We start from the raw sequence: 25,301 nt of genomic DNA, 5'->3' as shown, positions 1-25,301 counted from the left end.
CACATTTCTTTAACACAATTATTTTCTTACAACATTATAATATTTTCTGTCATTGTTAGCACTTTCTTAAAGAGGACATTTAAGCTTCATTTGTCTTCTTATTTTTTCCTGAGGATCGGAGTTCCATGTGACTTTTCAATATAAATACTACATTACTTGTAACAATTATTAACGAAAGGTTTACATGAAGTAATTGTATTTTCAATGTTATTAATCGCTTCCTGAAGCAAAATTAAATCAATCCAAGAATAACAATAATTACCAACTGATGAAACTGTTTCTGTTATACCACTTGCTGTGGCATCACTTTGGTTGCAAATCACTCCTGCACCCCACATCAGTTGAATAAGAGCAAATATTGAAGTTACTCTATAACGAATTTGGAATTATGCTTCATGCAAGTTCACTTAAAGACACTCTAATACCATTCCTTTGCATTGTTAAAAACTACACTTAATCTCTGTAATCTCGTTCATTTCCTATATTAAAGAGTATACTTAATCTGAAGTTATACTGTCACCAGAAACCTCCTTACTTCCTTCCTCAAATCCACTAGGTCAGTGTCTAATGCTTCGTACTCTGTAATGGAGACATAGGGCATCTGTGTACACACATATTTAAATCGCCACCACCTGGTGGCGAGCGTGCCACAGGGAATTGCACAAGCCTCTTTGTGGAAACAATAAGGTCCCTGGCCAACAATTAGGATATACATTAAAACAAGAAGTGCACTTTCATGCAAGCATATTTACATAACCATTACAAACCAAAACTTTTCATTGTTTGTGGTCTGTTTCCTCTATTATTTTACTCTAATTGTTTACAAATGAATCACTGTCATTATAAAGACTATTGTCATGGAAATGGTTGTTGTTCTAATTTTCACTTTAAGATTTCTGTACAAGCTCTACACTGTCTACCTCGGAAAGGAATGTATATGAAGAATTAGCCATTTCACACCAACTTACTTGAACTTTGTAATTACAACTTTTCTCTCAACATTATGGCTATAGTTTGACACTGAGTTAACACAGACTTCCCTAAGTGGGAAGCAGCCAGGTTCGAGAATGGGGCATGTAAGAGCTACAAAAAGCAATATTTGGAATATCAATCGCCACTGGCCATTGGAGTGGGAAGGACTGAGAGCATTGAAGCTGCCAACCCTAAAATCCGAATATACTGCCAATACTGTGTTTACTTTCACCATTTGTAGAAATGAGTGAGGTAATGTGAAACTACAAATCATCTTCCATTAACAATCCAAGAATACTTGCTTACTCAGGCAGAAATCTTAACTGTGCATCATATAATGGGACAGCATAAACAATATAAATTAACAATGACGTGCCCAGAACTGCAGTGGCCAAACGTTTCATTGCTAGCAACCCTAAATGTAGAAATTAAATATTATATTCCTATTAATATACACATCATATAGTCACAGTCAGGGCACATGCCGTTTGCAATAAAAACATGCATGATGATGTCAAAGTTACTTTGTGCTTGCCAATAATGAAATAATGCTCCACATCTTTTTCTCTTTTTTGGCTTAAGTATGGTAACATTATTATTGTGATCAGACTTTCACAACAGTCTCTCTGCATTTCAAAGAATATATAGGATATTTTTCAACATGCACACAAAATTAACTAATAATTTCTTTTAGTAGGCTATAATATAACTTATTTATAACCATACAATTGCAACATAAGTTTTAGAAATAAGTCTGTATGGGTGCCAGTTGGACTGGCAGACATACCACTTCCGGTGGCTGTAGCACAACAAACAGTACTAAAACCGACACTTTTTGTAGAGGTCTTTGATTAGTCAAAATCTGAATCTGCATATTATCCTAATACACAGGTATAAATATCAAAGCTACCAATACTGCATACTAGCTTCAGAATCACTGAAACCATAATGGCAATTGCTTGATTTACTTCTGACACCAATTAGTGTGGGTGAATGAATGTGGTGCCAAATAGTTAAAACGACTTTATCTTTTATGACATAACTAAAAGTGGCTTCAATTGAGTGATGCCACAGTAATCGGGGTGCTGCAATTTCTGCATAGTTATACAGTTTTCTATATGGCGTCTGTGTCAACGGAAATTATTGAGGCAGGTATTATGTAGTAGTATAGAGTGTGGCATTCAAATAATTAATTACACATGAAAGAAAATGAAAAGGATACCAAAACGGATTTCAGGCAGGAATAAAATGGAAATCACACATTCACCTTTAAAAGAATTACCATTCAAACCTGAAAATTGTTTTATAAATCATTTCCGAATTACAAAAACAAATTTAGAGTACTTCTTGAATCAAGTATCAAGCTACATTTAAAGATGAGGAACACAAATTTTGGACGCAAACCCAGTTTGCCTGAAACTGCAGGTGATAGATACTGGCATGTCAGCGTTATAGTGCCTCTACAGTATCCTCAAAAATACATTTTTGGAGACGCTGGATGATGTTTACAGACGTAACAATCATAATAAAATTTCTATCTGTGGACCACTTTCGAATAACAAGAACAAATGTTGCATAGTTGTAGAGCTGCATATTGGACACCATTTAAAATTCCGATACTCATATTAAAGATGCATTATAAGTTCGAGTGAAACTGTAAATGACACTTCGATATTTGACATGTGGCATTTACCTGTCATCTCTCCAAAACTTATATCATGTCCCCAAATACAAATTTTTAAATTCTTGCATGTTCGTTCCATGTTGTGTACTATGACCAGAAGATACAATTGAGAGCTAATATTTTTTCATCCTTGCACCCAATGTCAGTTAAAAATGACAAAACAATAATGTTACTCTATAATAAATTTTGTAGATATGCTTTGTTCAAGTGCACTATAATATAATTGAACATTGAATATCCATGTTCCTGTATTAAAAGCTAGAGTCAAGTTGAAAGTATATTGCCAACAGTAACCTTATTTACTTCCTTTCCGAAATTCACTGGATAGATGCTCAAATGTATGTCGCCAATACTATGATCTGAATACATTTGCCAACATTGTGTTGACGTTCAACATTTGTAGAATTCAGTGAGCTGCAGTGAAACTACAAATCCCCTTCCACTAATTACACAATGACACATGCTTACACACAACCAGAACCTACCCATGTGCATGATAGCACAGATATGATACATTTCCACCACATAGATCAACCATTTTTGCTCATATCTGCAATCTCAGAAAACTTTAGCTATGAACAACTTCGAAAGTAGGAAGTTGATATATGCTCCTACTGAAATAATTTAACTAAAAACGTACATATCATGTTGTAAGAATTGCTTGGTACTCACCTTGTACACAACCTACAGAATGATACCACACTTTATATCTTCTTGTCGTCTCACCGGCTAAGCAGAGTAATAACAGTATTTCTACCCAACTTTCTCAAATTATCACAACATATTTTAAAGAAAATACAGATTGTTTTTCTAACAAAAAAAAAAGCAAATATCATCCAAACAGGCCTTGAAGGTTCAATAGTACTGACTGGCTGCCATGTCATCCTCAATCTTTAGGCATCACCAGATGGGGATATGGAGGAGCACATGGTGAGTACACCACTCTCCCAGCCATTGTCAATTTCCGTGAGCAGCTTTTGTAGACACATAAAATAAAATAACAGGTTTCTAGAGTACAATTTTTTTCATGTAGTGCCAAACATTTTCAGCAAACAACCTTTTTAGGTGCCAGATAAATCTGTGCACACGCCTCTCTTCGAAGATTTTAACGATTTGTTATGTTCATTGATTTAGACATAGTGATTAATTCTTATTTTGGCTTTTGGCATAAATAAATGACAACTGTAGACAATTTCCCGTGTACCTACATCAACATCTATGCTCTGTAGGCCAGCCTGAAGTCAATGGTACAGGGTATGTCCAAATACCAGTTATTAGTGTTTCTTCCCATTTCATTCCCTTGGAACATGGGAAGCATGACTGATTGAACGCCTCTGCATGTGCTGTAATTAATCTAATCTTTCCCTCACTATACCTATGTGATTGATACATAAGGGGTTATAATATATTCGCATAGTCATCATTCAAAGTCGGTTCTCGGTACTTTGTTAGTAATCTTTCTTAGGATAGTTTATGTCTGTCTTCAAATTCTGCAGTTCAGCTTCTTCAGCATCTCCGTGACATTTTCACAAAGCTCAAACAAACCTGTGTCCATTTGTGCTGCCCTTCTCTGTATACTTTCAATATCCCCTGTTAGCCCTTTGTGGGACAGGTCACACACACTTGAACAATATGCTAGAACCAATCACATGACTGATTTGTAAGCAATTTCCTTTGTAGACTAATTGCGCTTCCCCAGTACTCTACCAATTAACTGGAGTCTACCTTCTGCTTTTGCACCGACTGAGCCACCTCATATCCCTACAAAGGGTTATACCCAGGTATTTGTATAGCTCGCCTCATTGGTATTATAGTCATAGGATACTACACTTTTTCGTGTTGAAGTGCACAGTGTTATGTTTCTGATCATTTAAAGCAAGTTGTCAGTTATTACATGCCTTTGACATCTTATCACGATCTGGCTGAAAATTTACACAGCTTCTTTCAGACAGTACTTCATTATGGATGACTGCATCATCTGCAAAAAGTCTGAAGTTACTGTTAATATTGTATGCAAGGTCATTAATATACGCTATGAACAGCAAGAGCCTAACACACTTCCCTGGGGCACATCTGAAGTTATTACTACATGTAACGACGACTCTCCATCCAAAATAACATGCTGCATCCTCCCTACCAAAATTCCTCAATCCAGTCGCAAAGTTCAATTAATACTCCATATGAATGTACTTTGATAACAAGCATAGGTGCGGTACTGAGTCAGATGCTTTTCGAAAATCAATAAATACTGCATCCACCTGACTGCCTTGATCCAAAGATTTTAGTGTGTCATGTGAGAAAAGAATGAGTTGGGATTCACATGACTGATATTTTCAGAATCCTTGCTGGCTGGCATGGAGGAGGTAATTCTGTTCGAGATACCTCATAATGTTTGGGCTCAGAGTATGTTCTAAGATCCTAAACCAAATGGATGTCAAGGATGCTGGACTGTAGCTTTGTGGATTACTTCTACCACCATCTTACAGATGGACGTGACCTGTGCTTTCTTCAAAATACTAGGCATCATGTTTTGTTTGAGGCATCTGTGACAGAGTTTAGTTAGAAGGGGGGCTAACTTAGCGTAAATTCGGTGTAGAATCTGACAGGGATTCCATTGGGCCCTCGAGCTTTACTCAAGTATAACGATTTCAGTGGTTTATCAGCACCACTGACACTAGTACATACTTCCCTCATCTTTTCAGTGTTATGAGGACTAAATTGGGACATTTGTCCTGGGTTTTTCTTTGAAATGGAAAATCTGAGAACAGAGTTAAACATTTCAGATTTTGCTTTGCTACCCTCAGTTTCGGTTCCTGTTTCCTTCGCTAGGGACTGGACAGTAACTTTTGTGCCACTAAAAGCAATTACATACAACCAGAATTGCTTTGGGGTTTGCGAAATATCATTTGACAACAATGCCCGGCAATTCCTGCCCATCAGTACGTGAGGTCTGCCTGGTCTGGGTTTATCTATGTTTATTCCTTCATAGCTCCACGTCAGAGTCACAGCATCGATTTTCGACGTGGGCAGATGACAGAAAATTTGACAATATTCTGCTGCGGCAGTCATTGAAAGCCTCACACATTGATCTCTTGACAGACAATTGCGTTTTATTCAGCAATTCTGTAGCTACAGCTCTATGCTTTGTTTTACATCTATGACACAGTAGTCTCTATTTCCTTAGCTGTTTCTTTACAGTAACTGTATACTGTAGAGATTGCCTCCCATTATGAACTGTTCTACTGGGTACATATCTGTCCAGTGCATGCTCAACTATTCTCTTAAACTTGAGCCAGCATTCCTCTACATACTGCTGCCCTGTGCTTAAACTTTCAGTTCCTCATTGAGATATGACACTACTAATTTTTTTATCTACTTTACTGAATACACACACACACACACACACACACACACACACACACACACACACACACACACATATATATATATATATATATATATATATATATATGCTTGTTTCAGTTATTCTTTGTACTCTGCTAGTCATTTGCTGCCACAACCATATCACGTTCACTGATGTGGACATCCTCAAAGAGGTCAGGTCTATTTGTTGCCGTTAGAAACAATATATTTTCATCATGAGTGAGGTTCCTAACTGTCTGTTCTAGTTAGTTTTCAGAGAAGGCAACGGGACCGATGACCTCACTGTTTGGTCTCCTCCCCAAAATTAACCAACAAACGACTTTAATTTTTTTCCTAGCAGATATGCAGCTCTGATTCCAAGAATGTTAGAACGACCTCCGTGGTAGGTTCTTTCTTCCGCATTTATTGACTTTGACCACAGCAGCTGACGGCTGTAGAGTTTAGTAGTTCGTGTCATGCGTTAGTACGGTATTATGTTGCGTTTTCTGTGTAAAATGTAAGTGATTTGATGGTGGAGACAGGAAATCACGGAAAGACGCATATTGAGTGTGGTACTAAGTCAATACTTAATTATCATTACAGCTAACTGCCTCGAATGAAGTAGTTTGCCAATGCCTTGTAATGATGCTACAGTAACTGTTCGTATAGTTATTACATCGGTTTAATTTCATTTATTGGGCACATTTGAATGATAAGTTTGTTCCACATTTAATTCTTGCATCATCTTTGGCGCCTCTGGTTATGGTTTGAGATAGCCTTAGAATTTCGTAAGTAATTATTTCAGGTTATGTGTATCAGAACCAAACACTTGCTATTTTCAGTGAGCTTATGTTTCCGCATTGCGAGCAGTAGGCGACTAGTGTTTAGACAAACATATTAGTGCACATTACGTACCTGTGCTGTTCGGCAATTACGAAAAATGCCAGATCGACGTGTTGGTATGTAATATGCTTGCTGTTTTCGTTCTGTCCGATAAAATTGCTGAATGTTTCCCGTGATTTAGCAAAAGAACCGCCAGAAATTTTGATGTGTTGTCTGTAATTACCGGAAAAGTGTCTATATGCTGTGGTGGTTAGAGAAAGTGAAGGTCAATGTGAAATACTTTGCGATTGACGAAAAAAGACCCTCATGAAGTTCACACGCCCGCTGCATTCATATTGTTATATTTACTTGTGTTATGCATGCGAAGTTCGGTAACAATATTTGTGAAGGAAGGAATAGGGACAGTAAGAGTTCACTTTAATCTGTAGTTCGCCCGGGTTGTAGCGCAAACAGTTGTACTGTCGGTACATCAGATTCGTTAGCACACGTTAATACAGAGTATCAGGGATTGGTTACGTTGGTATGAAAGAGAATGCTGTAGAGGGAATTCATTGTGTTGCGTTTTCCATGGATTTTCAATGTGCCTATGTGCTCCATAGTTTAGTAAATAGTGTTGACTGCTGTTTGTAGTAATGTGCACGTTTCAATCTATGGAAGGATATGGGAAATGTAATTGACTGTGTAAGGCCTAATGGGTATGTGTAATTGCCATCGACAAAAGTATCCCAAAACCACAGAACATTGTCATGGGTACGCTTATGAGAAAGTAATTTCACCAAGTCTTGTTAGAGGAATTTAATCGGTGTTAAATCTTGACAGTCATTTATTTATTTTTCCATGCAACGTCCAGGCAGCAGTGTGTGTTTTTTAGTGACTGGGTAAAGATTGCAGCATTGCGCTGTATTGAGTTGATAATGTTGCATATAGATGACTGTATAAGGAAACAGTTGTTAAAAATACATACTAAACTGACTGAAAAAGAAGAAAGTTCTGTCTGTATGGGTTGATTTTAATGTTCGGCTTTTCTAAATACCATGAGCAAATATGGGTTTATAGATTGATTGAAAGTGCAGCCAGTATGATTGAGAAATAATTCTTTTCTGTCCTTGCATACATTGCTAAGAACATAATTATAAACCTCTTACATTATTCTGTATATTAAGGAATTTGCAGGATACATTGACAAGCTTAGATATAGCTCGAGACTCATTTAATCTTTTATTCTTCATACATAAAATTGTCTACAGTAAATAGATCTGTCTGGTAAATTCACTTTATCTTAGTTGCTTCACATGACACTTAGAAATTTATGTGGAAAAAGCAAGAGGTGTCAGCTACCATATTCAGAATAGGATTGTATACCACAAGCAAATGCTACTAAGTAACAGCAGTAACTGTAAGTCATTTGTTTCCATTGTGTGTGGTTTTTGTTTTCTGTCAAATTGAGTTTTGTTTTCCATTAATGACAGTGAGGCTTCAGAGTCCTCATAACCAAAAAGTTGTAAATCAGTTCTTTTTATCAGGTTCTTTGTTCCTCAGCCAGTTTTAAATTTTTAATATTCATTGACTCGTTTGCTGCAGCCAGAAAATGCTGCCTGTGAACTATGTTGAATAGTAACAATTTAAACAATATCACTTTCGCTTTCTTGTTTTTCAGTGGATTAGGAGAGCACTCATGGACTCCAAGGGAACTAGTTGGCTGAAAAAAGAGAAGAATGAAGTATATGCTGAACCAGGTTCCTTGGTAAATAGCTTCTTGTGTTTTTTGCCATTGTTTCATTAATTTCTCTGTGCAATGTGGTGTGTAAACAAGCAGATTACCTTCCCTGTTGTTTGTCAGATGAAATATTTGGGGGTCAACAGAAGCGTCCGATCCCACGCGTCGGCTTTGACCCATGACGTAAGGGTGTTGTTGTGTGTGACGTCATGATGGCGCGGAGTTTGGTTTGTGAGTGTGGCGTGTTTGTAGATGTCGTCGTGTTCTGGTTTGTTGTGCGCTCTGGTGATATGTTCAGGGTTTTCGTTTGTGTGGTGTAATGGGCTCAGTTTGCTTTCACTCATTATCCAGAATTGTTAGTGACGGCTGTGTTTGTAGTGGAGTTCGTTTGTGAGTTAATGATTTTGTGTGAAGGTTAATTTAGTGTTGTTCGCTGTACATTGTGTGGCAATTTTAGTAAAATTAATCGCTTGTTTTTGTTCAGGGATGGATATGATGCATAAAATTAACAGTGCGCAGGTCAAGGGAAGTGTTCGATCCCAATGTGTGGCTGTTTATGTTGGTATCGGGAGATGTGTATGAGCTATATAGGCCAAGGGAAGTGTTTGAGTCTAATTTATGGTATCGGGAGCTGCTGTTGAGCTATATAGGTCAAGGGAAGTGTGCGATTCCAGAAGATGTGTTTAGTGGTATTTGGGGAGTTTTGTGATGTAGGTTTTTTCGTCGTTTTGTGTGGTTTCGTATGGGGGTGGGTGTCTAAATTTGTTTATATTTAGTTTGACCCCACCCAAAAACACCACATTTCCTGCGCTTGTCCCGTTAGTGTCGTTAGGCTTTTTGTGGAAAGTGTGTGTGTTTGTTTTTCGATTTATTTTCGTCCTCATAATGTGTACGTACTGACTGTATATGCGCCATATTGGAATCGTGGTTTATGGTCGTTTCCGCCATATTTGTGACATCATGGGTCAAAGCAGACCGGCGGGATCGGACGCTTCCGTATTTCCAATATTTGGTACTGGCTGTTGGTTTTGATTCTTGACCAAATGAAGTTGTGACTCTTGGCTATGCAACATATTTGCAATGGATTGGTATCTTGTAGTATATAATGCTGCTCTCCAATATTTAATTTGTTTTAAAATTTCTGTAGCTTATTGTTAGTGTGATGTTTGAATGCCAGTAGTTAATAATTACAGGTTTGTTGTCTACTAGGAAATTGTCACATGTTCTTGAACTATTGTGGTGTTTGCAATCACTTGTTACAAATTAATTTTCTACTTTGAGATTTAGTTTGGTGTGTTGTTAACGTCTAGATTTGTTCCTTTCTTGGAAAGTGGTATTATTAATGGATATGAGTAGGACTTTACTTGCTAGAGTGCAGATGATTCAGCTGCTACTGTAGATCAGTTGTATGGCTTGCTGGATGAATTGATCAGATGCTCTATTTGTGGTCAGTTTTTAAGTTGACCATAGTTGCTTTCTCAGACAAGAGGGGATATATATATGTGGATTTATTGCAAAGACAATAGTTGGCAGTCTATTTGTCATGGTGCCTGATGGAGAAATTTAAACTCATGACCTACAATATTGTTTTCCTGGTGTATTATTTTTGCTATTGCTCATCTAATTGTTTTTATGCACTCAATGTTCTTGTTAACAATATTACTGTTCGTGATCAGTTTTTGATTTGGGGGTAGGTATTCAGAATCTATTAAATATAGAGAAGTGGTATGTGACAAAGAGCTCTTATTGAAATCCTTTGAAGAGCTTAAATACTATTAAATGAAAGAGCAGTTGGTAGTATAATTTACAGCCCTAAGAAGGAAATGGTGGTAATGCTGATACTAAAAGAGTAAAGGAGTGTTATAGTTTTAACTACAGAATGTTTGCAATGCTCTTTAACGAGTAGATTTTCACATTACCACTCTAAATATTTGGTAACACATAAATTACTTAAATGTTAGTATAATCACAGAGTTAAACTATGTGGGCTCAAATATGACACATCTGTAACAAACAATATATGCCTACGGATTTGGTGCTCATAAAGAAATAAGTATAGCAGAATGTCACTGTCAGCTTCTGGCAAATTAAAACATGCTTAAGCTACTGTTAGAGCTCACTTCTTGATTCAGTATTTCTGAGATCAGCAGGATTTGAAGTTCCCAGTGTGTGGCCATCAACATTCTACGGATAATTCTCTCCTCATTGAACTTGTTTTGAAAATATATTGTTCATTTTTTACTTCATCAAAGTGCTGTAATGAATTTGTGTTTTTGTAGCTAGATCAAAACACTTGTGACCCTATAAAGATGTCTTTGCTCTGCATCATTCATCTTGAAAGTGTATCTAGAAGAAGTGAAAACACAAATGTATACCCATGCTAGACAATGTCACGTTATGAAAGTAGCCTTGACAGTTTTTATAAGTGTCAACTGCCAGTCTGGGTCAAGTAGGACCTTCCTCCCCCCCCCCCCCCCCCCCCCCCCCCCCCAAAGGAAGAAAACGTTTGTACTTTCAATGTCTCACTTAACTTTCTTTCTACGAACTTGGTGTTTGTAGTGTCTTGCTCATATTCAGGATGTTCATTCTTCTAGTGGTACTGTAGGTCTAGCATTGATCTCAAAATGTAAGCAGTTGGTAAAGGCAAGTCATCGTAGATTTAGCACACATGCCTTCTTATAACTTCTTTTTGGAACAACTACAGAAGTGACGACTACAATGCACTTTCATATCGTGTTACATCTATATTGTAAATGTATGTTTTTCCATTAGCTCAAAGCTGTGTGACTGAACAGTCGCTGTTCCAGCTTTTCATGTGAGGTTGTATCTGAACTAGTCCAACGGTGAAAAGCAAAACTCAGTTGCCAACAACTCAGGTGCCTCAGTTACATTTTCCAAAGACCAGAGAAAGTAAAATCAAACACAGAAAATGTGGGGGTGATGCTGTGCTGCCTGTGGGATTGGTCAAGGACATAGGGTGACAGAATAGGGCTTCTAGGTGCAGTGTTGGTAGGCTGTCCGGGGGGTGGGGGTGGGGGGAGAGTTGTGGGGTAGGTGTGTGCAGTGCTAGAATGAGAGCAGGGTAGGGAATAGGTGGGGTGGAGCATACAGACTTGTGAACATTGATGCTATGGGGGGTTATGGGGATGAGTGATATGTTGTAGGAAGAGTTTACATTTTGTACAATTTAGGGAAGTGCTGTCACCTTCTATGATCACATCCCCCAACACACATGACTTTGTCACTGAACAGTACCTTCCCCAGTGTCTGACTGTCTCCTAACCCACAGCCCATTCCTGGTTGCCATGTCCAACTACATTCTCACACACAATTACTTCTCTATTGAAGGGATTGCCTACAAACAAATCTGCAGTACATCAAAGGCCAACTGTATGTCACCATGTTCTGCAAATTTATTCATAGGCCACCTCGAGGATTCCTTACTAACCACCCAGAATCACAAACTGTTCACCAGATCAAGATTCGTTGATGACATTTTTGTGATCTTATTGGTTTGTTTATTGAACCTGATCTGATTAAGTCCATCAGACCCTCTATTAAATTGGACCATGGTTTCCCGTTTTATATCATATTTTTTCTGAAACTAAGTTGTAATATGGCAAATAGTATTACAATGATTTGAGTGTCTGAAGTAGCAGTGTCAGTGAATAATACTATGAACTAAAAGTTAATACTGGCAGTTCTTCTACTACTGCAGTTGCTACCACTAGTGGTTCTGGTAGTGATGGTGATGAAAGAATTTGTAGGTGTGCAAGGTAGACTTTTTCTGATGCAGAGTGTTATGGGGAAAGGAAATGTAAGGAGTCTCCACCAGCTAAGAATATTGGGAAACAATGTGGTTTGAAGGAAATGCTAAGGGTCACACTGAGGCGTGCACAGCCTAAAATTTCCTTTACAGGCTTTTCCCAGAAACGGAATTCCCATGCCTTGTCTTGTCAGTCACAAATACAGAAGCGTCCGATTCCACCCGTCTGCTTTGACCCATGATGTCACAAATATGGCGGAAACGACCATACACTAAGACTACAATATGGCGCCTATGATGTCATTACATAAACATGACCACTAACACGAAAATACAATTAAAAACCAACACACACGTTCCACAAAAACCTAAGGAAACTAAGGGGACAAGCGTGAGAAATTGGGGGTTTTTGCGTGGGGACAAAGTAAATACGAACAAATTTAGACACACACCACCATACTAAACGACACAAAACGACAAAAAAAGATGGCACAAAACTACTCAAATTCCACTAAACACAATATACAGTGGAATCGGAAACTTCGCTTGATCTACATAGCTCAGCAGCAACCCCCGATCCCACGAATTGGAATCGAACATTTCCCTTCACCTGTTATCCTTAAGACACCTCCACATATAGCCACCCCTGATCAGAGATGCCAGAAGTTTAGTAAGCCGCATTTCTTCACAACACACTAAACACTTCCAGACTTCATCCAAAAATCCGAATAGTTGAAGAAATTTTATTAGAGACAACGCACTGTCCCCCGTCATCACCGACAACCGAAAACTGTTGACCCTGCCAGTCATATCCATACCTACCAAAGACATAAAAAAAGCAGTTTACCAAAATTCACACACACCAATCAAAAAAAAGTAACATTGACATAACAAAGCCAAAATTGTTAACTCCCTGAAAAATATTCCGCTGAAAGCACAGTCACTACCAATACCACACACATGCAATGCTACCACGCAAATGAATATCATACGCCACGTAACACGCTACCCATAAACACACCACTAGAGAGAACCACCAACCGCAACAATACACCACCTATAAACACGCCACACATGCAAACTAAACCAAAAACATCACCTAACAAACAACACATGAACACACCACCAGAGAGCACCACCGATCACATCAAAACACATACAAATACGCCACTCTCACAAACTAAATTCCACACCGCCATGATGTCACACACCACAGTAGCCTTAAGCCATGGGTCAAAGCCGACGGGTGGGATCGGACGCTTTGGTCAACCCCCATCTCCCACATACTCTAGAGTAGCACTCCCCTTGCAAGTCAGTACTACCCATGACTGAATCAACTGAATCACATTTTCTGCCAGGATTTACCCTACATCTCATGCCTTGAAATGAGGAATAATCTCTCCACCCTTCCTACAGTTGTTTTGTCTCCAATTGAACTGATAAAATATTCTTGCCCATTGCTACTCCAGCCCTGCTTCCAACCTCTTGCCTCATGTCTCATATCCCTGAAACAGAGCTACATGCATGTTTCCTGCAGCCCTGTCAGACATCTCCAACACAAAGGCAGGGCTACCTGTGAAAGCAACCTTGTGATTGGCAACTACCTACCTGCAGCCACTGTGCTGTATCCTACAGAGGCATGACAACTAAATTGCTCTGTCTGCAGGATTGACCACTGCCAAAGTGTGGCCAAGAAAGCTGGACCACCCACTTGCTGGAAGTGCCCCCAGCATGATGTGGTTCACTTCAGTAACTGCTTCACAGCTGGCTCCAACTGGATTCTATCTTCTAACACAACATATTATTTCCTGTAACCCCTCTAGACTCATCCTATGCTAGTCCATGTCCTCTACCCATATCCCCTTTCCCTGCTCTCACTTCAGCACCACACACACACACACACACACACACACACACACACACACACACACACACACACTTCTTTGCTTCCAGTGCAATTACTATTTTCCCTTTCTCAATTTCTCTCCTCCCCTTCCCCTCCCACAGTACAGCTTCCCAAAACTACCTTTAGCAACTCATACTGTCTCTGCCACATCCTTGCATGCCATCACAGAGAACACATTATCTTCCCCCCACCCCTCCTCCCACTTTTACACTGCTATCCCTCTCTTGCTGCCCTGTGCCTCCTCATATCTCACAACCCACCCTAACAGATGGTTGCTCATACCAAAAGCAAATGGTCATTCTCAGTTCCTGGAGACAGTGGCCATGTGTGTGTTGTGTTCCTGTGAATGTGTTCTCTATTTCAGAAGGGATTTGTCCAGAACCTCAATTTTTTAGTAGTTTCATTGTATTTGTCCGCAAGTCAGTATAGAAAGTAAACATGGCAGATTTCATGTTAATGGGAAAGTGAACTGGAAAACAACACACCAACCAAATCTGCAAGAAAAGTCCTCAAGATTGTTCTACCTCGGGTGTAAACTGAGAGGAGTGTTCGGTTCAGATACGTGTTAATTCCCCTGATATCATTAACATAAAAAAAGGTCAGTGTGATATGCTAAGTGAAACATACAGTGCCGTCTGTATTTTGTTTACCAGGCTTAGAATACTAATAGTTTTTGATATCTCTATGACTCTGCTGTTGGCATCAGGGAGAATGTTAAAGAATGTGTTCCCAGAAAGCAGTTTACAAACAAGATACTGTAAGTAATGCAAAAATCCACATCCCAAGTCATATGCTAGCAAGAACAGGAAACTCTCAGTAAGTGAATGGCCTCAAAAATCTTACTTATTATTCCCTCCCTGCTTCATCCACATCATTTTAATATTTCAAAATAAAACTGTGTGATTGGCTGATAGAAAATTCTTGTTGCAATTAGTTGTATGATATGGGTATTGTTGATTTTAATATTAAAGATTCTAGTTGTACCCACTGATTTCATTACACTATTGCTTTTTATATGATGCGCATTTCATATAAAATACTTAATGATAAGTAAATAAAGACTATGGAAGTAGGAAATATGATCGAAAAAAGCAGCATAGGAAAGTGAAGTGCAAGATGCTAATAAATTTTCAAATATGTTGTCACTGATCATTCATATAACTTTTTGATCATTACCATTGAAATGCACCTTACTGACTGTCACTGAGAAAGCCACTCTCTGAAAATAATGAGTCATGTATTCTTTAGAAGTGTCATAGACTTACAATATGTGATACTTGTTTGTAATATATCTAAAATTGTCTTCTTAAAAGAACTCCTTGCAGATATTTTTTTACTATTCACCACAGGTTCAGTTACACACATCTACCATGAAAGTAAAAGAAGAATTGGATGAGCAAGTGAACAAACAGGTAAGTCCAGAATTTGTGTAACTGTATGAAATTAAGTAGTGTCATGTTATGGCTCAGTTTTGGTGAATATAATATAGATTGGCTTGATGCACTTCAGTCTACCCTCTATAAACCTCTTAATCTCTGATGACTGTCACCTACTACATTCATTTGAACTTGCTTCTTGTCTTAATGCCATAGTCTCCCTCTACACTTTTTACCCTCACATATCCCTCCATTACCAAATTGACTATCGCTAGATGCCTCAGAATTTGTGCTATTAACAGGTTCCTTGTGTTAGTGAAATTGGTCCCTATGTTCCTCCCTCATTTGTTTCGTCTACACATCAAATCTTCAGCATTCTTCTGTAGCACTTTTCAGGTGCTTCCATTCTCATCTTGTCTGAATTGCCTATCATTTATGTTTGACTTCCATACAGGGCTGCACTGCAAATATCTTCAGAAAATACTTCCTAACACTTAAATTTATATTAGATGTGAACAGTCCTCTTTATTAGGCACATGTTCCTTGATATTCCTAGTCTTCACTTAATTTTTTTCTTACTTCAGCCATTGTCAGTTATATGAAACAAGTGTTTGCAGTGACTAATTCATGCAATGTGCAAAATTCTACCAGGCAGCTTCCCCCTTTGTCATTTATGCCATTGGATGTTCTCGTAACTATTGTGCATCCTGTTCCTACTATTGAATTTCATTACCTTCTAGAATTGGCTTTCATCTTCCTTAGCTATTGAATAATTACTCACCAAACTTTTTCCTATTCCATTCTTCTGCTGGTCTTGTTGCCATACAAATTTCTACCACTGTTGTGTTTCCTTCATGCCTATTTCAGCTATGGTAATTCATTGACATTGCTGTTGATAATAGCTTACTCGTGTTCCTATTTTCTTGCTCAATACTGGGGCTCTCCCTGCATGACTCCTATTTGATTTTTTGTAGATAATCCTGTACTGACCTGACCAGAAGTCTTGTGCTTTCTGCCACTGCACTTCAGCTCTTACTACAACTGAATACAACCTATCAATGGTTCCTTTTTAAAGTCTCTAACCTCCCTAGGCTGTTGTCATCATTGTCAGTTCAGAGACTGGTTTTGTGTAGCTCTCCATACTACCCTATCCTCTGCAAGCTTCTTCATCTCAAAGTACGTACTGCACTCTACATCTTTTTGAATCTGCTAAGTGTATTCATCTCTTTGTCTCTCTCTCTCTGACTTTTACCCACCACATAGCCCTCCTGTACTAAATGGGGGATCCATTGATGCCTCAGAACATGTCCGACCAACAGATACCTTCTTCTAGTCAAGTTGTGCCACAAATTCCTCATCTCCCCAATTCTATTCAGTACCTCCTCATTAGTTACATGATCGACCTATCTAATCTTCACCATTCTTCCGTAGCACCACATTTCAAAAGCTTCTATTCTCTTACACACACACACACACACACACACACACACACACACACACACACACACACACACACACACGCACGCACGCAGGGAGCTGAGACCACACTGCCAAGCTTTGCTCTCAGCTCTCTGAGACTGTGTGCGAATGAGTGTCTACTGCTGACAAAGGCCTTAATGGCCGAAAGCCTTAATTGTGTGAATCTTTTTATTGTGCCTATCGTGACTCAGCATCACTGCTCTATCATGAGTAGAGACTTACCTTCTCTGGTATTGTTACATTCCATTCTGGATTTTCCATTGTTTGATGTTTGCTTCTATTCTCTTCTTGTTTAAACTGTTTGTCATCGATTTTGTCAACTTACATACAAGACTACACTCCAAACAAATACTTACAGAAAAGAATTCCCAACAGTTAAATCTATACTCGATGTTAACAAATTTGTCTTCTCAAGAAAAGCTTTACCTGCCATTGCCACTGTACATTTTATATCCTGTGTACATTGACCATCATCAGTTATTTTGCTCCCCAAATAGGAAAACTCATATACTACTTTGTGTCTCATTTCCTAATATAAATCCCTCTGCATCACTGATTTAATTCGACTACATTCCATTATCCTCATTTTGCTTTTGTTGATGTTCATCTTATATTCTCCTTTCAATACACTGTTCCTTCTGTTCAACTGTTCTTCCAGGTACTTCACTGTCTCTGACATAATTAAAATGTTGTCGGCAAACCTCAAAGTTCTTATTTCTTCTCCATGGATTTTAATTTCTGCTCCGAATCTTTCTTTTGTTTTCCTCACTGCTTGCTCAGTATACAGATTCAATACCATCAGGGCTAGGCTACAACCCTGTCTGACACCCTTCCCAACTGCTCTTTCCCTTTCATGCCCCTCAACTCTTTATAACTGCTGTCTGGTTACTGTACAAATTGTACATAGCCTTTTGTTCCCTGTGTTTGATCCCTGCAACATTCAGAATTTGAGAGAGAGTAATCATGATAACATTGTCAAAAGGATTCTTCAAGTCTGCAAATGCTAGAAATATAGGTTTTCCTTTCCTTAATCTGTGTTGCAAGACAAGTTGTAGGGTCAGTATTGCCTCATGTTTTCAAACATTTCTATGGAATCAAAACTGATTTTTCCCAAGGTCAGCTTCTACCAGTTTTTCCATTCATCTGTAATGTATTCGTGTTAGTATTTTGCACCCATGACTTACCAAACTAATAGTTTGGTTATTTTCACGTCTGTTAAAACTTTCTTATTTGTGATGGGAATTATTATATTGTTCTTGAAGTCTGAGGGCATTTCACCTATCTCCTACATCCTACTCACCACATGGTAGAGGTCTGTCAGGGCTGGCCTTTCGAAGGCTATCAGTAGTTGTAATGGAATGTTGTATACTTTCAGGGCCTTGTTTCAACTCGGGTCTTTCATGGCATTGTCAAACTTGTCACACAGTATCACAATAGTTCTAGCATGTATATCTGTAGAATTACTTCATTATCTATATGAAGATACATAACAATTCTGTATGACTGCATTGGTACACATACAAACCAACAGATGAAAACTGTTGCTAGGTCTCAGATTTGAGGCTGTAACTCTTAGTTTCAGGTTCAGTTACTTAAACAATTAGCCTAACCAAGCATGCCTCCAGGGCTGCCAAGGGGATTTCACTTGGGTGTCCTCATAGATTTTCGTCTTAGGTTCAGGATTTGAAGGTCAGTGGCCAGCCAATTATTTGGTAAAGCAGTATGATGCCATTCTCCATAAAAGTAGAAACAAGAAATTCATTTGGCAATTGGGTGATTTGCGAGTGGTGGAAAGTGTAAAAAATGTATTTTATAGTTGTCTGTAGCTGAGTGCATAGGATAATATTATAATAGTCATAAAATTAGTGGTTCAGATTTGTAAAACAAATGGTAATTTTAATTCATGCTGAGTCATACTTTTCTAATAGTTATTTTTAGTTAAAAGTTACATAAAAATGCGAGTATTGTTAAAAAATTACATTTCGGTACAAAAATGGAGAGCATCAAATTGAAAATAAATAAATCTCGCATGAATGTATCAAAATTTTTGTTTTAATATGTTGAATGATGAAAAAATATGTAATTTTTACCAAACCATTACAATTCAGTATTTGTTAAATTTGCGAGTTGTTAGTAGACTTGGAAGTTTTTAAAAAGTAGTAGTTGCTACTAGGAGATCCAAACCAGCAACTTTTTCATTAAGGCACTTTTATGATATTCTTCCAATTACCAGCAATTGTGTTAATAAATAGGAAATGTTTTGTAGTAGGCAGCACTCAAAAGTCTTCTGATCCTCAAAGTCACATTTTGTTAGTTTGGTTACTGCCTAGTGCTGGTTTAGGAAATTGATGTTCCAGCACTAAACTCCAAATACTGCAAGTCTGAAGGAAATTGAAGAGGATGATCTGCAAGATACCCTTTTCAGTCAAGTTCTTATTGTCACAGGGATTTGTCCATAATGGTTAAGGTGGCAGCCCATAAAATGCCAGAAGTCCAGGTTTAACTTATCAATGCAGCCAAAATAAATTTTTACATCTGTTGTTAGACAAATCTCTAATATTAGACAGTCACTAGATCACTATTGTAGATCAGTATTGTTAAAAAATTACATTTCGGTACAAAAATGGAGAGCATCAAATTGAAAATAAATAAATCTCGCATGAATGTATCAAAATTTTTGTTTTAATATGTTGAATGATGAAAAAATATGTAATTTTTACCAAACCATTACAATTCAGTATTTGTTAAATTTGCGAGTTGTTAGTAGACTTGGAAGTTTTTAAAAAGTAGTAGTTGCTACTAGGAGATCCAAACCAGCAACTTTTTCATTAAGGCACTTTTATGCTATTCTTCCAATTACCAGCAATTGTGTTAATAAATAGGAAATGTTTTGTAGTAGGCAGCACTCAAAAGTCTTCTGATCCTCAAAGTCACATTTTGTTAGTTTGGTTACTGCCTAGTGCTGGTTTAGGAAATTGATGTTCCAGCACTAAACTCCAAATACTGCAAGTCTGAAGGAAATTGAAGAGGATGATCTGCAAGATACCCTTTTCAGTCAAGTTCTTATTGTCACAGGGATTTGTCCATAATGGTTAAGGTGGCAGCCCATAAAATGCCAGAAGTCCAGGTTTAACTTATCAATGCAGCCAAAATAAATTTTTACATCTGTTGTTAGACAAATCTCTAATATTAGACAGTCACTAGATCACTATGTGAACGTTTGTGATCAGCTTAAATCACCCGGTATTCAAAATTGGCTGATTGCATTCAGCAGAACAGTGAGTGAATAGAGCAGTCAATTTTACTTGATGAATGACTACAGGATTCATTTCTATTCATGCAGACGAACTGTTTTCTTTCCAAAATCATATAGGAGAACAAAATTATCTGCTGTTCAGGTCTTTAGCTCCAAACATGTTTGCTGTGCCTCTTCGTACAACTTGAAATGACCTGTGCATTTTTCTGTTCCCATGAAACGCCACTGTTCCATAAAATAACAGTTCCATTGCCAGAGGTGTTCCTGCAACATCCACTTGTTTTATTTCATCTGATGGCTTCCCCTTCAGGTCTAGTGGTAAATTGTGTAGAAAAAGTTTGGTTTTTCCTTCTCCCTCCTGTCCCCACATTAGTCAATTATGTATGTGTAATTTTAGTATCTGTGCTGTAGTACGAAATGTAAAATGCATTTTTATGTTCTTTAGTGGAGAAAATTTCTAAGGCAAAGCATTGTAATTATGTGTTTTCTGTTACTGTCTTCCATTTTGCTACAATCTGCATCATTGTCAACTATCAACTGTAGAGATGTCTTTGATCCCTTTTCTAACATTTTTGTTCAGAAGTTCTGGGGTTTTCGTTTTTTGTTTCATGTTTTGCAAGATATGATGTTGCTTATAAATTAATGGAAGCTTCTTACATAAGCTGTCTTGGTGGTTCTCATATGTTCAACTTTTGGTTGGCCATGGGGATTCAGGGGATTTAGCTTCATTTGAATTTGCTGTACAGATATCTGCTGTCATGTAACTATGTAATGTTGTTAACATTTGCAGGTCCTCACTGTATTCCACAACATTCCCCATGCTGGGTGTGTTGGCTGTTATGTCATGTCTGATCACTTCATCAGGTTTGTTAGGCAGAAGTATGTTCCTGTCTTCCAGAGTTTGTTTTTAACAGTAGCAATCTGTGATGCTTCAGTAGTCCAGTGCTCATGTTCCAATCTCTGTAATTAGAGAATTTATTATTTTGGGCATGTCTATTACTAACAGAATAAATATTTTCCTGTTGTGTGGTTTTTCTAAACAGTTACACAGGCTAATTTTGGGAAAACATGTTTTGTTGATTTTCACACGAATTTTTCTTTTCACAGCTGTGCTAATGTCACAGGACATGATTTTGAGATGAAAGAGTTCAGTTTGTCCTCTCAAAATTTAGGTCTACATTTTGCATGGATTCTCTAAATCTTTTCAATGAAATGGATGGACAGCAGGGCTCATGTTGTCTATATTTGGTCAACCTCATGTCATGTTGTACTTTATTGATGTAATTTTCCTCCAAATCTTTTTCACTGTTTGAATTCATGCATCTTCAATTATGTAGCTGACAAGTATATATATCCTGTCACTGCAGTATGATAGAGGATTTTGATTTGTATACAATATTTACCAGACTATTTCTTAAGCATTAATGTACTATGGTGGGTGGATGTTGGAACTCAAATAGTTACTTTTTCCACATAACATTTGACACTTCAGAATTATTTTTTCCTCACATTGGTATTTACCTGCATGCAGATTCCAAATTTCAGTAACATTCAATGAGATAAATGCAGATTTATCTTATTGTCCAGTGCTGATTTTTCATGATAATGTATTACTGCCTGTGTTCTGTGGTGCATCTTTCTAGTGGGTCCTCGGCATGGAATATCTGATTTTGTAGCTAATTATTTCTAGTTTTCCTTCCAGTGTTGTGTACAATGCCACTGTTAGTTAATGAAACTCTGGATCTTGTCTTGAATGCATATACACTTTTCTAAGAGTAAGAGGATTGCTTATTGAATGGGTGTGAGGCTACAAATTCAAGTGTTCTGGGTTCCATCCCAGGCATCATCTGTCACTTTTTCACATGGAAATTGTCTATGTGGAAAATGACAGTTTCCATTCCAGTGTGAAGTTCTATGTCCTCATGTAACATAATGTGTCAGTGAGTTCAAAAGTTAGAGGAAGCCAGTGGTGTACCACATCCAGTAAGACAATGTCTAACAGAGCACTAAGGTGTTAATAACTAACTCCAGGTTGTTGAAAGCTTTACTTTTACTTCAGGTTTGCATTAGTTTTTGTGACATTATACATGTATTTTCCTCAGTACCAAAATTTGGTGACCCACACTTAGATCAGCATTTAACTGCTTATTGTCTTTACAGATGGTTTTCTGACCTAAAAATGCATTCTGCATATAACCTGCTAGTTGCTTAGCTTCTTCTTGACCATAGTGCCCTCATTGGCTTTGCAGAGGTACCCTATCATCTTCCACTGAATAACATAGGTCAGAAAATAGGGAGCTGAGATCATCATAAAATCAAATGTTCTTATTGGAGCCTGCACCTTGGCACATTCAGGGGGGGGGGGGGGAGAGAGAGAGAGAGAGAGAGAGAGAGAGAGAGAGAGAGAGAGAGAGAGAGAGAGAGAGAAAGGAGTAGTAGTAGTAGTAGTAGTAGTAGTAGCTCCTTGGCAAGGATGAAATAATCTCTGTTTGGTTGATATCTGATGTGTCTACCTCCAAGGTAAACAGAACTTTGATTTCAAATGTTCATCATGTTTTTCTGACATTTCCTACATCCTGTAGGACCTCGTCAGTATGAATCAATTGGAATGAAAGTAAATCTAATTTAATGTGACACATTTTCTTGTTACCTAATGCCAGTAAGTGAATACATGTGATCAATAGCTTTTTAGCCCCACTTGATGTGTAACACAAGCACAAGAACAGAAGCTTTGAATTTGCCATTCTTTCTTTTTTCAGTTTCTTCAAGATCCACCAAGGATTGTAATGCCTAGTCTTCGTATAAAGCAAGACCTAGAAATGAAACGGGATTTATATGGCGTTGAGCATGATGTAAGTTTTCACATCGGTGATGCATTGTGCATGAAGTACTATATGAATATCATGAAATGCATTGGGTGCAGTAAATTCCAGTGATCATAAATGATGAATCATTAAAACCTAGGATATTAGCACTTCTCCAGAATTTTTATAGTATTTCAATTGACTGTAGGTATATTGTTCTGTTGTATGTAATGGTATTTGAATGAAACTTGTAGGAAACATAGTTTATTAACTGTAACACATGGTAATTTTATTGTACATGTAAATAATAAATGTCTCAAATTCGTTCTTGGAACAAATGTACCAAAGAAGACTTCTTTGAAGCAGCTGTCAATTTGTCTGTGTCACAGTTCTGTAATAGAAAAGATGAGAGGTAAAGCAATCAACTGTAAGCAGTATGTTATCAGATAAGTATGGTATTTGTCATACTATTTCTTTTCTCTGAAGTATTTAATGAAAAACATACTGCATTACTGGAATTATGTTTGCTCTGTGTAAAGACAATGGGTTTATCCAGTATGCATGACATAAATGTACAGTGTAATGGAACATTGCTTATCCCAAACTGCTTGCAAAGAGAAAACATTGTGATAGCAAGAATTCTTGTAAACAGCATTAAATTTAGCACATTACAGTGATAGTGTGTGAAATTCCATATTCATTTAATTATCACCATAGTGTACTAAATTTAATGCTGATGAAGGTTTCTCAGGTCTTCAGCTGGATGGTAGTGTTGATATCTTGCAACGTTTCAGGAATTGTCATACTACCCATCTTCTGGCAAAGTGTTCAGATTGGTGGAGAGCGGGTTATTTATATGTGCAGTCACCCCCCTCAGCTAGACCTTGGGTAGCCACGGTGGACCAGTGGCGTGTGCACGGTGATGGTGATGACAGTCGCCCTTGGCAGCCATGTTTGGTTTTTGGTGTAAGCATTCTGTCTACGTCCGTGGCGGAGGACGTTGACGGGTAAGCTCCCGATGTACTGCTGCTATCGCAGAGTTCCATGCTGCGCCGAGTTGAGATCCCTCATCTCTGTTGACCAGATTGTTGTGAAACCTTATTTCTATGGATTCTTTGATAATGCTTTCCCATAAGCCAGATGCTCGGCACTGTACCTTTGTGTTTTCGAAGTGGAGGGTGTGTTTTTCATTTATGCTGTATTTTGCTTCGGCTGATTTTTCTGTGTGGCCTAGTCGCACACATCTGATATGTTCTTCACAGCATTTAGATGTACAGTGCTGTGTTTGCCCAATGTATTGTTTTATGCATTTGCATGGTATGCTTTATACTCCTGGTGTGTTAAGGATCAGCGGGTCTTTGGCAGTACCTAGGAGCTCCCTGTCTTTGGTGGTAGCTGGAGAACTGTTTTGATATTATATTTGGTAAGAAATAGTGCAATTTTGGCTGAGAGTGGAACCGTGTACGGAAGGAAAGCGAGTCGTTTGTCTCCTTCTACTTCATCATAATATGGGGTTCTCACTGCTTCCTTCTTCATTTTAAGTGCCCTGTTCATCTGCGTTTCACTGTAGCAATTTTGGAGGAAGACTTCTCTCAGGTGTTGCAGCTCGGATGGTTGGCTGTCTTAGTTGCAGATGGCATGCGCCCTATGTACCAGCGTGGTAAGTACTGTTTGGCCAGCCGGAGTGGCCGAGGGTTCTAGGCGCTGCAGTTTGGAACTGCACGACCGCTACGGTCGCAGGTTTGAATCCTGCCTCGGGCGTGTATGTGTGTGATGTCATTAGGTTGGTTAGGTTTATGTAGTTCTAAGTTCTAGGGGATTGATGACCACAGAAGTTCCATAGTGCTCAGAGCCATTTAAGTACTGTTTGTCTTTGTGCTGGATGGTGGCAGCTTCTTGCATGAAGGTATAGGTCTGTGTGTGTCTTCTTCCTATGTACTGCATGGCCTAGTGAACCATCTGCCTTCCTCTTAATTAAAATATCAAGGAAGGGGAGGCATCCATTTTCCTCCATTTCCATTATAAATTCGGTGTTTGGATGGATGCTGTTGAGGTGTTCCTGAAACTCATCTAGCACCTGTTTTCCATGTCCGCATATAACAAAAGTGTCGTCGACATAGCATAAGAAGTGCTTT

At 38.2% G+C, this 25,301-nt stretch overlaps 1 protein-coding gene across 2 annotated transcripts; it reads left to right on the top strand.

The window, feature by feature from the left end:
• Nucleotides 1-6,455: 6,455 nt before the first annotated feature.
• On the top strand, nt 6,456-23,442 carry LOC124553696. Of its 2 annotated transcripts, none has more exons than XM_047127599.1 (4): nt 6,456-6,591; nt 8,520-8,606; nt 15,601-15,663; nt 23,122-23,442. In XM_047127599.1, exons 2-4 carry the CDS (start codon nt 8,538-8,540, stop codon nt 23,296-23,298), a joined length of 309 nt encoding a protein of 102 aa, XP_046983555.1. In that variant the 5' UTR covers nt 6,456-6,591; nt 8,520-8,537; the 3' UTR covers nt 23,299-23,442. The 2 variants fall into 2 exon arrangements, with proteins under 2 accessions (XP_046983555.1, XP_046983556.1); XM_047127600.1 differs by lacking the exon at nt 6,456-6,591 and adding an exon at nt 6,608-6,807.
• Nucleotides 23,443-25,301: the final 1,859 nt, after the last annotated feature.

Source organism: Schistocerca americana, chromosome 11, assembly GCF_021461395.2.
Source record: "Schistocerca americana isolate TAMUIC-IGC-003095 chromosome 11, iqSchAmer2.1, whole genome shotgun sequence".
NCBI classification, from domain to species: domain Eukaryota; kingdom Metazoa; phylum Arthropoda; class Insecta; order Orthoptera; family Acrididae; genus Schistocerca; species Schistocerca americana.
Note: the sequence above shows the minus strand (reverse complement) of the source record. Positions and strands in the feature narration are given on the sequence as shown.